This window comes from Crocodylus siamensis, chromosome 1 (assembly GCF_052110815.1).
Source record: "Crocodylus siamensis isolate JL-2025a chromosome 1, ASM5211081v1, whole genome shotgun sequence".
Taxonomy (NCBI): Eukaryota; Metazoa; Chordata; order Crocodylia; family Crocodylidae; genus Crocodylus; species Crocodylus siamensis.
In genome coordinates, this window is record NC_143395.1 from 90,879,898 (window position 1) to 90,892,845 (window position 12,948).

General features: G+C 38.9%; 1 protein-coding gene across 1 annotated transcript in view; it reads right to left on the minus strand.

The window, feature by feature from the left end:
* Nucleotides 1-12,948, minus strand: part of REV3L (REV3 like, DNA directed polymerase zeta catalytic subunit) — a 209,912-nt gene that overhangs the window by 119,506 nt on the left and 77,458 nt on the right. The window contains exon 2 of the mRNA XM_090038057.1: nucleotides 1,487-1,676. Within this exon, the coding sequence (XP_089894183.1) occupies nucleotides 1,487-1,676 (190 nt within the window). The remainder of the gene's footprint in view (nucleotides 1-1,486; nucleotides 1,677-12,948) is intronic.

The following is a 12,948-nucleotide window of genomic DNA, read 5'->3' on the forward strand; positions in this document are numbered from 1 at the left end:
ATCCTATTGGACAATGGCCCCAGGAGACCTCTCTCTCTGCCAAATCAATTGCATCAGCTGTACCAGAACATATCCTGGCACAGATGATGATCCCACCACAAAAATGACATTTGTTTGTAGCCTATTTAAATTCAGTATCTAAAATTAGAGGAAATTTTTGACCATCTGTTCCTCAGTCCCTTGCATATAAAATACAGATAACACTACTACATCTCAAAAGGGTGCTGGAAAACATTACTGTTTGAGAAGCACTCTAGTCTTATAGGTATGGACAAAACTGCTATAAAATGGGAGGTAGAGCTGCTGCATGGAGCACATGTCAGTTGTAATAATCTGTTACACTGGCACAATTTGGTAACTATGGAAGTTAGTTAACTAATTCTCACTTGTACCCAGAAAGAAAAAACAGTAGTTTTGCTACACTTCCTACACTGGTAGCAACTTCAAAGGACACAACTGTTACATTTGTCTGTACCCTGTACATGCCATAAGAAAGTTTGTAAGAGCAACAAATCTGTATTGCAAGCAGGGTGTGAACAGGATACAGAAAGCAACAAATAATATATTACTAATTGAACAAAAGTATCTAAAAACATCGACATACTCCGCAAATCAGTGAGAAATTAGTCATTAATGAAATGATCACAATATCATAATGCATACGTACAAGATGGCAGGAAAGTCTAAACTTTGCGTGATGGTAGCCTGGTGGGATTTCCAACTGGGGAGAGACTTCCTAAGTTTCTGCAGGAGCCTAGATCATAGATAAGGACCTACTCAAATTGCAGCTGAGGGGAGAGGGAGAAGAGAATAAGGGAGCCAGCGACATGAAGGGGAAGAGATGAAGTATGAAGATGTTGGGTTCTGCCTCCTCCCTCTGCCACTGACTAGCCAAAAGGGCTGCCTTTTGTGCAGCTCTGCACCTCTCCACCAAACAGCAAGGAGGGGTGGGGCCACCAGGGCTCCTTGGCCAATCAGCAAGGGGGGCGGGATTTCTCACGACAAAAATGGTACTAAAAGCAACCTCTAATTTTTTTTTTTGCCTCAGCAATCTTTAAGTAGATCCCTAACTACAGAGTACCTGGGCTGGGGCTCTTCACACCATGCAAATAAACGGAAGGAGCCTCTTTCCATGAGTGACAATGGTAGAAGCCTTAAGAGGCTTTAGAAAATGCTAGGCAGCAGGATGTAGGTTTAAAAAAAAAAAAAAAAAAAAAAACAACCTACAACACTTGAAAGTAGCAAGGGATTGAAGAAAATATGGAAAAAGCCTCATTTTTATTTCTTTTGATATTAAAATGAGTTATTTTAATAAACTAGATTCCAAACAAGGTTGCTATTAGATCCATACACGCATGTGTATGCCTATGTATGGGAAAGTACTGGCAAGTTCAATGAGACAGTAGACTCACCTGATGCCAAGCCAGTTAAACCATCCCTTTTTATTTATAAAACAATTAAACATAACAGTCTAGGTAATACTTACATTCCAGACACTAACGATACTTTGAAAACATGTTGAACAGTAGAAGATGGATTGCCTAAAGCCACATTAAGTGCTCTGTCAATGCTGAATGCCACTTGACAAAGATAGTGTTCTGCCTGCTGTCCGTATCCATCATATGGTACATAGAGGTAAGGAAAGATACCGTGTATGTGAAGACAAGTCTTCTGACCTAGAAAGAAAAAAAGGAGTCAAACTTAGCAGCTTTTTCAAATAAGCTGCACAAGGTAAAAATATTCTGCAGAGTATATTCACATTGGTTGGTTTACAACACAAATCACTTCAGTTACTATTAGAATGAAAGCTAAAATGCAGTATAAATCTTTAGCCAGACAGCTACTACCTATTTAATAACTGAGAAATGAAGTATCTGATAATCAATAATAATAAACAAAGCTTACCAAATAAAGAATTTCCCCATAACCCTTCACTTAACTACCAGTTGGGAGCTCTGCCCTGCAGCACAGCTGACTGAAATAATGTTTTTCATATTAAAAGATTCTTATTAGAAGAATGCAAGAAATCATTTTTTGAGGAATTATTTTTGAGGAAGGCATCTGGAAATTGTTTATAAAAAATTTTCTGCATTGAATATTTGCCTCTGTTTTATTTTCCCCCTCCTCAGGCTACTAGGATAGTCTAACCCAGTGGCGCTCAACCCTCTGGCCCTGTAAGCTGGCTGAGTGGCACAGAGCCAGTCTGGATCCCACGTGGGGTTGGTGCACAGGACTGATCCACAGGTACAGTTTAGTGTGCAGCTGAGTGCACGGGGCCAGGCTGGCACATGGGACTGCCTGCAGGTCTGGAAATTCAGTGGCAAGGGAATGGTGGCACTGCTAACTGCTGCAGCTCTGGAAGCTGCAACAATTAATGCTGTCAACCACACCGTCACTACCAAATTTCCAAACCTATGGGGAGACCCACAGGCCACACAAACCAGATTCAGCTTGGGGGTCACACGTTGAAAACCACTGATCTAATGCATACAACATTTGAAGCAAGGGGGCATAAACACACAATAAGGCTATGGGCACATGAACCAGGTACTGCAGGTTACAGATTTGTAAGACGCAGAGTACTCCACATGCATGCCGATGATGATACATGGTACTACCTTGCCATAAAGGTCTATAGGAGAACAGCATGCATACTAACTTCAAAGCAACTTACATACTGCAAATCCCCATCCTCATTTACCTTTGTGAGCCCAAGCTCTAATAGAAAAATCCTATGTGTATTTTACAATAACTCATTTAAAGAAACCCAGTCATAGTGCTACCTGTGACATTAGTATGCTTATTTCCACAGGTATTTCCCTATACATGAAAAATCCACCAACAACACCATTCATTTAAATACTTCAGATGTGTATTCTGAAAATTAACATCTTAAGCTCAAAATAAACTACTAAATTCATGCAATTGATCTTTAAAGTAGTTTTTGAAAAAAATAGAAAGAAATGTTGAGTCTGAAAAGACAGAATATTGCTATTTGAGGATCTGATTTTGAAGATATGAAACAGGTTTGATGTCTCCCCGGTAAGATCTGGAAAAATTAAGTTTGTGCGTGCGTCTCAAATCCAGCTTTTAAATCTCAGAATTCTCACATTTCTCCCCACACAGAATATAAGCTAAAAGCAAGTAAACAAATGGTCCTCTACGCTTTTGATAAAGACACCTACTTTTTATCTAATGTATCTGAATTAGTTCCGGTCAGAAGGCAACAGAGTAATTTATTTATATTGGTGCCAATTTTAAACCAAAAACACAAAGATCCAATTTATTCTTTGGGTTTTAAATCTGACATAACATTGCTTTATCTAGAATGAAAATGAGGTATATAAAAAAAATCAACTATTTATATTACTTTTAATTTGAATGTAACCTTAAACTACAATGAACTCTTTTTGATGCGTTACATAATTGTATATTACAGATAGAAAACAAGATGTTAAATAGTCAGAGTAAGAACATCATGCCTAGGAATTTGAGAATTCAAAAGAGGAGAAGTAAGATTTGCATTTGGGAAAATCCACACTTCAGAAGGTACAGTGCAGATAAAGGACCCTTGTTAATAGAAACCTGGGTATGCTGATACTGGATGGTTCTACTTTTTCTAACAGGCTGTCATATCCTATTCCAAAAAGATCCCTGTAAAGTAACCACTGACAGGAGACATTACTTCTACAGTATTTTTCTTAAGTATGTTGCACCATGCAACTCAAGTCTTTAGTTTTTATATTTGAAAAGTGAAAGAAATTCAAGACACTGTGTTGCATAGGTATAGGACGACAGCGATTTAAGATTCATTCTCCACTATAATACGCCACGTGACTACCAGAGATCGAGAGAATTACAAATTCTGATGCTATAGAAGCATCTGTATTTTAACCGCACAACTTGCTACAAATTTATTTCTAATTGAACAAGGGATGATTGATTTTACTCAATAAATGGCACATCTTTCTGGTCTGCTTCATTCCTTCTCCAAAACAAATCAAATACGACTTCTACCAGTGAAGATAAAAAACTCTTCGCTATTATAATCAGGGGTAGGCAATTATTTTGGGCAGAGGGCCACTTACTGAGTTTTAGCAAGCTCTCAAAGGCTGCATGGGTAGCCCTGCCCCTTTACAGGTGCCCCACCCCCTGGTCACCATCTTGGGACTGGAAGTCCCACCCACTAACCCCTGACCTTTGTCACCAGGAATCCCTCCCCTTGCTCCCTGAAGTACTTCTTTTGGCAAGGGGTTTTGCCATCTCAGAACCAGAAAAATACCAAATTATATTCTAAAAATCAAACCTCTACAATATTCATTAATTTGATTTCAAAAAATATTTTTGTCCTGATTTCCATGCGTTTGTGTAGTGTACACAGAGATGACTGCACAATAGCTTAAAATGAAGTCTTATGCTTGTATATTGTGGGGGGTGGCTGGGGTTGTGCAGTGCCAGAGGAGGTATGGATGCATGTGTATGGTGGGGTGTGTGTGTGTGGGACTCACCCTATGAACACTCACTCACTCACCCCCTCTCCCCTCAGTGTGGTCCCGTGCTCTGGTGATGCAACCAGGAGCCACAGCCACCTGGGCAGGGGCAGAAAAGCAGGGAACTGGCTGGGGGTGGGCAGAGCTGGGCTGCTCAAGTCTGGAAGTCTGCTGAGGGCTCCCTCTGGGTCCGACTGCCCCTGGCTCCTGTCAGCTTTGACAGGGAGCTGGGGTAAATAAATATTAAATTCACTGAATTTTTTAGAGGCTCCATGGGCCAGATAGAATGGCTTGGTGGGCTGGATTTTGCCTGCTCGTATGTTATATTATTTTAGTATTTCACTGAAATTGCAATAGTTCATGATGTACCTGTAGTATAAGAGTAATAGGCAGCAAGGTTTGTCCTATTTTCCCAGTATGTTAAGCATTAGGATGGCTAAGTTATAATTCCATATATGAAAATGCTAGAGAAGGTGGAGAAGGAAGGAAGAGAATGTTCAAGATAAACAGCAGAAAGAAATAATTTTCACTTATTCCAATAAAAGAGTTCTCTACTTTTCCATAGCATAACAAGTATAATGTGAGGGCAGGTGTCATTTGCCAGTTTACCTCCATGGTATACTAAAGGTGTCACTTCCCTGGTAGCAGGCAAATTCAGTCCCTGTGCCCATTGAGTTTTTCTTCCCTTGCTATTGACACAGGGAATGAAAATTTAAAATTAAGCCTCTGAGGTTTAGAACAAGACCATGGCCATTAGAAAAAGAGGACAGGAAATCAACAGCCCATTTCACTGACTTCTACACAGACACCAAACAACAAACCAGGGAAATTATTAACTGGGTTGGATGTGCATCTATGAACTTGAGCTGAAAAGCTCTTTATCTCATACCATAGATATTTCTAAAAAATTACAGTAATCTACATAGCACTTTGCTTCAGGCAATTTTATGCTGTCAATGTGTTTATTAAAACAGGAATATAATCTGTTCTACATTTATTACGTAAGGAAAAATGTCATGCCCAAAAGCATGTCTAACATCTCTCCTTATACAGTTGGCCCAATAAAAAAGTATTATCAAAGAAAACTTGCTTCTCACATATTCCCTTAATCATCAGAGCTACAACACTACTGTTCTACATTGCTATGTGCAGAGACACATACAGACAGTTATACTCGTGCAATTCCAGGGATCTCCTTTGCTCTCTTGCTCTAAAATGACAACTCTGAGATTTCTAGATGCTACATTTTGACTGTGTATTAAATGTTTTTCCCATCAAAAGTTCTGATTTTGATACATAAACATTTTCTAATAAAAACGTTTCATGAAAAAATCCCATTTTTACCCTACCTATACATGCTATGCATACATGCCACTTAAGTAATATACAACATGTCAGATAAGACAGTATGAACAAATTAAATGACACCACCAAGGTTGGCTGTGAAGATAAGTAATATTAAAAAACAGTAGGTCAGATTGACCAGAACACATATTTTGTTAAAATTAACAGTTAACTCCCAGTTTAAGTTAGAATTACTGTAGCTACTTCCAGGTAGTAAATGGGGTTAAGGAATTATTCCTTCACTGTGGGGCAGGCATTCCCAAGGCACACCCTTCATATGTTCCTTTCATTAAGGCTTCCTCAAAGCTAGGGTAAATTTTAGCTGCCCATTTAGAACAGTTTTGTAGCCTGTTTGACTGGAAGTTGCACAAATAGTCCGGGGGTAAAAATCTGGGCCAAAATTCCAATGTCTGTGAAAGCATGTCTCTTGACCACATACCAAGCTAGCATACCTTGTTTGAAGGCACAAATAAGGTTTGATAAAAAAAATCTAAATATTTCAGATTTTTTAATTTAGTCATTTAAAATAATATTGTTTTTCATCTTCTATTTAAAATAAAATCTGAAAACAATGCAAAGTTATATATTTTACAAATATTATAATTATATTTAAATATTTTTTACTATTTAGAATATTTAAACAGTCAACATTTAAATAAAAAAAAGCCAGGTGAATCCAAGAGCCTCTATCAAAAACTTTGAGTAACAGGTTGCATCTTTTTTTTTTTTTATAAAGAAAGGAGGACCAGGAGAAAAACATCTGCCATATTTACTCAAATCCAAGATGAAGTGCCCCCTCATGCCCCCTCCATTCAACAGGGACAACCTTCTTCCTGCCTCCTTGTCCCCACGCCCCCAGCACTGCTGGGCCAGAACCAGGACCAACAGTAAGCAGTTGGGGGGCAGGGTGGAAGGGCAGAGCCCATAGGCACCACAGGGGAAAGCAGCAGGCACTGGAGGGGACAGTAAAGGGTGCAGGCGACAAGAGGTGGGGAATAGGCCATTTGTCCCCGCCTTATGGCATTGGGGAAGGCAAATTTAAAGACAACCTTCCAATAAATTCTATTTATGGAATATTACAACAAAATGTATACATTTTTCATATATGAAATCTAAATACTGGGGAGTGGTGCTAAATTCAAAGTTGCCTCAATTCAGGTACATAAACTAATTTTTGAGTCCAAGCACTATAAATACATTACAATATCATGTACTGCACTCAGGACTTGTTCCTGTGGGGGAAACTGTGCTATGGGGTGCAAAGCTCCAGAAGCTACTATCATTTAGCTCATTCTAGGATCAAATTCTAGTAACAACCTCAATTCATGCTTGGCATACATCATGACCAAAAAGTCAGCTAGTAAATAAGCATTATCATATACCACGTGCCATTTTCTGACACAGCAAAATGTAAAATGAGAACCTGAAAATAGAATCATTTAAAAATATATATATGCAGTTATAACATACCTCTTAGGGAGCGTCCAGATGAGCGAGCACGTGTAGTAGTATGCACATGCAAGTGTTCCCCACTCTACTAATTTGCAGCACAGGCAGTTTGGCACCGAGAGATTCTAGTGTAAAAAAATCTTGTGCCTAGAAAAGGTGGGGTGGCACACATTGCAGCAGTGCATGCCACCCAAAACCAGAGCCTGGTTAGTCAAGAGACACTCCAGCTGCCAGCCAGGCTCTCTGCTGCAGTATCGCCGAGACTGCAGCTCCCGGAGACCCACTACCCCAGATAAGGCTGCTGGGACCAGTTCAGGTGCTGACCCAAGGCTCCCCAACCCCACCCAGAACAACGTGCCATGTGCCAGAATAATTCCAAAAAATGGTACCAAATCTAGTATAAAGACTCTGGTCAGCTGAAACTTTGTTTTAGTTGTTCTAGTAAGTAATGAGAGTATACCGTTCTTTAGAAAGTCACTAAAACAAACAGAAAAGTTCATTAAGATGAATATACATTTTGAAACAGGTTGATTTAAATTGAGACAACTTGTAGTACTGCTGCATGTGATCAACTGAAATAGCTTCAACAATTCTGGAACAAGGGACAGTTTGTTTGTTTTTTTAAATTGAAGTTTCTTTAAAAAAAAGAAGTTACTGCCACTGAATTTCTTTGCCAGAGTTTATGTATTTGTACAGATCATGTTTATAATATTGTAATTATCAACTCCTGCAATGAATTCTGCCCATACTTAGAAACTGTTTGAACACCAGAATAAGTCTCAAATTTCTTATATTACTCATGAACAATGTGCTTAGTATTAGTCATACCCCAGAGCAGAAGAAAAAAAATAGAGAATCTGGACCCAATTTTTATGGCAAATATCAAGAAGGAATAAACACCATTTGAATAGAAAACTTATCTGCTTGCCATTTTGGGTGACAGCTAATTATTAGCAGGGTGTTCGTGGTATAGGATGTCAGTCTATGTGGTTGCAGTGGACCTAGGATTTAAGGAATGGTAAAAACTCAAGATTCCTTTCATTTTATACTTTAGGTTTCCTAGAATACCCTATTTGGAAGCAAACTAGTTTCTCAAAGTATCCTACAAAGTTTCAATGCTGGGTCTCCAATGAAGTGGAACACATTTTCCAATGTTTGCACTTGCCTTCAATTTGAAACAAAGCATGTAACTTTACATTAACTATAAGACTAATAGCTGTTTTTAGCTTTCACAGTGCCTATAATTCATTTTTATATATAGTATGATAACCTTTATATAATAATTGTTAGCATGTACGTGTGTAGCTGAACACCTAACCATATTTTCTCATGTATGACACACCTTCAAGTAAGACATGCATCTTATTTTTGAAGGGAAAATGTAGAAAAAAAAAGATTTTTCCAAAGTCCTCACTGACTGTGTGACAAAGCAAGTCTTCCTGAAACAGTGGCACTCCAAGAGGCTGGAGGAACAAGGCAGCAGGGACAACCTAGTGCATTAGGAAAGCAACAAGGCTAGGCCCCAGACTCTTGCAAAACTGTTACTTCTTTATTGCAAATAGTTCTTTATTAGGGGTGTGCGAAACAGGCTGTATTTGATTTGGATTTGTCCGGAATTGGGGACAGTGATACTATTTGTTGATTCGGATCACTGTCTCTGAATCCAAATCTGAAGATTCGATGCCAGTTCAGAGAATCAGCAATTCAGCCATAGACACAGCTTTAAGTGTTTTTTCTACATACCATGAGGTACCAGGCACGGCTCATGAACCTTAAGATGGTAGGCAGATGGAGCATCCCAAAGGAGTGCAGGGGAGTTCCTTGCGTGCTCAGCAGCAAACCTGGAAGAGGATCGACCATGGGGCGACCCCAGGTGCCCCTCCAGATCCAGGAGGCAGAGTCACTGAGCCGGCGGGGGGAAGAGGGGATAAGGGGGGGAGCAGGAGGGCACTCGCATGCTCCCCGACAGACCTGGAAGTGCTTCTGGTCCACTTCCGGATCTGCTGCTGAGCACGCTGGGGATCTCCCCGCACTCCTGTGGGATGCTCCATCTGCCCCACCATCTCAGCATTCACAAATTTCCTGGTACCTTGAGGTATGTATAAAAAACATTTAAAGCTGTATATATGTCTGAATCTTCAAATCTATTCAGAGAATTCCAATTTGATTCGGAGAGCTTAAAGGGTCCCCAATTCGATTCAAAGATTCGGCTATCGAATGGGGCCAAATCCCCACCAAATTGAATCAGCGACCGAAGCTTTTCACAGCCCTATTCTTTACATAAGTGCCTGTAAATAATAAAGTGTTGTTTCTAAACCACAAGCCTCATTCAAGGTACTACAGAGTACATACAAAAGCTCACTTGTCCTGAGCCAGTTCAACTGTTCCTTCAGACACAAGCTACAGTGCTCAGCTAATAGCTAGGGCTGTGAAACAACACAGAATGGCCGTCACTAGAGGCAGGCAGACACTGCTCTGTTCCAGATTCCCCACTTAAACATGCGCCCTAATTCTGGATTTTGTGGAAAAGTTGCGTGTGATATGTGAGCAATACAGTAATAAGGCTTTAAGAAAATAATACATAAAGCTATTTTGAAACCTGGTCCAAATAACACTCTTGAGAATTGTTTCCCCCGACCCCTTCCCATTTCAACACAAATAAAAGTTTAATGCTAGGAACTCATAGCCAAAAGACAAAGCAATAGCCTGCAAAATGAAAAATGTTTCTGTTCTTTTAACACAGACAGCTATGTATATGTTGAGACATAAATGGAAAAAACCTCCTTGAATTCATAAAAAAAAAAAAAAAAAATTACCTTATGATTTCACCAAAAAAAAATAAATGAGGGCAAATTAAGCTATGTTTATAAAAGGTAAGCTATATAATCTAAACTAATTTTAAAAAGCTTTAATTTCAACCTAAGTTATAGATAGTTACTATAAAAAACAATCTGTAACCTAAGAGTTGATGTATTTATTTCAATTGCAGCTATTTATCAACATTTTTTCTTAGTCAAAATGTAATTTTATAATTCAGTAAGAAACTTCTATATGGTTTACTTCTTTATACCCCTTTCCTTTACCCTTTAAATACAAATGCAAAAACTTCAACTGAATGGAGACAATCTACATAAAGCATGTAAATAAACACACCAACTTCTACAGAAACAGAAAAATACAAAGGTTAAGCTAGTGCTAATATAAGGCAGTTATTAGCCCAATGGTTGATGAGTTCCACGAACGTGTGGAAATATTTGCTTTGATTCTGATTAATTAACTCATTTGGTAGTTAACTAGCATATTTGCTTAATAAAAAACCCCCTAAAACTCAACTTTAAGTCATATTGCTTGCTCTCTGATCCCACCAGCTGGGGCGGGGGGGGGAAACGTGCTTGGTGTCCGACTTTCAACTGATAAGTAGTAAAATCACACTATTCCAAGTGTTTTGGAAATGAAGTCTCTAAAGCCTAGACTGCAATACCATGTGGCTGCTTTGGACTGTTGTAACAGTGATTCTCAACCTCTCAAGGTACCCCTTCATAAGTTTTGTGAACTGAGCAGCACCCACTTTGAATGGCAACTTTATAATGACTGATCAATCTATAGCTCAATCGACTGATCAACCTATAGATCGATCAATTTAGAGTTGCCATTCTCTGCCAGTGTTGTCAAGAAACCTGTTTGCCAGCCATGGACCAGCTAGATATAAAGTGTGGGAGGGAGAAGAAGTACCTGGACACATTCCCTTCCTGGCAAGGGGTGGCTAGGAACTCTCTCTCTCACCAATGGTTTCCCACAATTATCCTCTGACCCTGACCACAATGCCAGGTTCAGAGCTATAAATATGTTCACACCACACACACCACCTTTACATCCTGCCTCTCTCTGTTCAAGCTACACTTCTCTGCTTCTTAGCCACACCTAACCACCTGGGCATAGATCTCATCCCCATATTGAGTCTCCATAGCCTTTAGGAGAAAAATGCTACGGTATGTAGTCTAAGAACACCGTAATTAGTGCAGATCTTTAAAAAAAATCCACTCAAGGATACTGGTAAACAGTTTGACAAAATGTAAACTCTCTCAAAGTTAACCTTCTAGCCTTTAGAACTGCAGAGAATTTTCCAAAAGTGATCTGGCATAGAGAGATGAAATATCGTTTTCTTGAATCCACAAGCAGCTCTAGTGACTGCTGCTACACAAACCTCTGCCAAGCAGAGTGCAGTTAACAAGGTTCACTGGAACGATGTTAAGAATCACACTGATTTTATGCTTCTGCTGTTCGCCAGAGATATGGACAGATGCAACCCCTGGAGTTCTATCCAGTGCTGAGTGTCCCAAGAAACAGCAGCTCCTTACAATAGCTAGCAGATAAAGCCATGTTAGCATACATGGCACTAAGGGAAGTGGTGTAAAACAGAAGTCATAGTTAAAAAGCTTCTTGAAAAAACTAGTCAATCTTAGGACATGAAATATTGATCAAGGGGGGTTCAGTGTGATCCAGACTGACCAATGGAATGAAGCAAGAACATCTCTTTTCTGACCACAGTTGTCATTTTTCTTTTTTTTTTTAAAATCAAATAAAGTTTTAAGCCTGTTTGAGGAGTGGGATATAAAGGGGCTCAAAGCTCTGAGATAGGTTCCTTTGGCATCCTTTGCTAAGATTCCTTTCTACAGACATAATGAAGGTCCAACAACTCTTAGAACTTAGTCTCCAAATCAGGGTAAGATCTCCTTAACAGGTTGTCCACCTGTTAGAAATTTTTAGGTTTTTAAGATATAAAGATTCTAGGATGCAAGACTGCTTATTTCTGCTTAGATCATAAAAGTATATTTAGATATTGTATTTTTTTTTCAATTTGCTAACAATATTCATACTTGGAGAATTCTTATAAAGTTAGAATGCTTTTGCACTTGCTCCGTTGGAGGACTGTTTATATGAGAACAAGAGCTGCCAAAAGAAACCCTCAGACCGCTAAATCTACTCCACGAATTAACACTAAGCACAGAAACAATCCCCAGGTTTCTTTGGGGAAAAAAAAAAAAAAAAGTCAGTGAAAACTGGGCGCTGTCCTTCTACCTACTGAATACTATTCAAACTGAAATAGTAAGAGTTGACTCTATCAAGACAAGGTGTCAAAATTAATAGGGATTTAATGGTCTCTGAAGATGAAGAAAAATAATTTTAAGATACACCACTCCCACCCAACACTTCTTAAAAAAAAAAAGAGGCAAAATACTACTTATTTTGTTGAAGCATTTACATATGAAATCATAGCATATAATTCTGGTTGCCCGAGAGCCATAAGGTAAAAATGGTTCACCAAATTTTGGAAAATTTGCCATGGGTATTACTGTTAAAAATGAACACTGAAGAAACCCCCCCCCATTTTTATAAACAATTTAGTTTTTCTTTAAAGTCAGTAAGAAAAGAATGAAAAGTCAACACAGTCAGCCATAAACAGAGAAGTACAGTGAAAGTTGAAGCTGATATAATAAAGAAATACAAATTGAAGGGAACTTCCACTTCTAAAGATGGAAAAAGAGAAATGAGAACTGATCTTTTCTGACTACTGAAATGCCTAGGCACATACCACCTGCCAGTTATATGGTTCAGACAACTCTGGAATGTAAGCTGTGCTATTTGAAGAAGTGCCAGAACTACA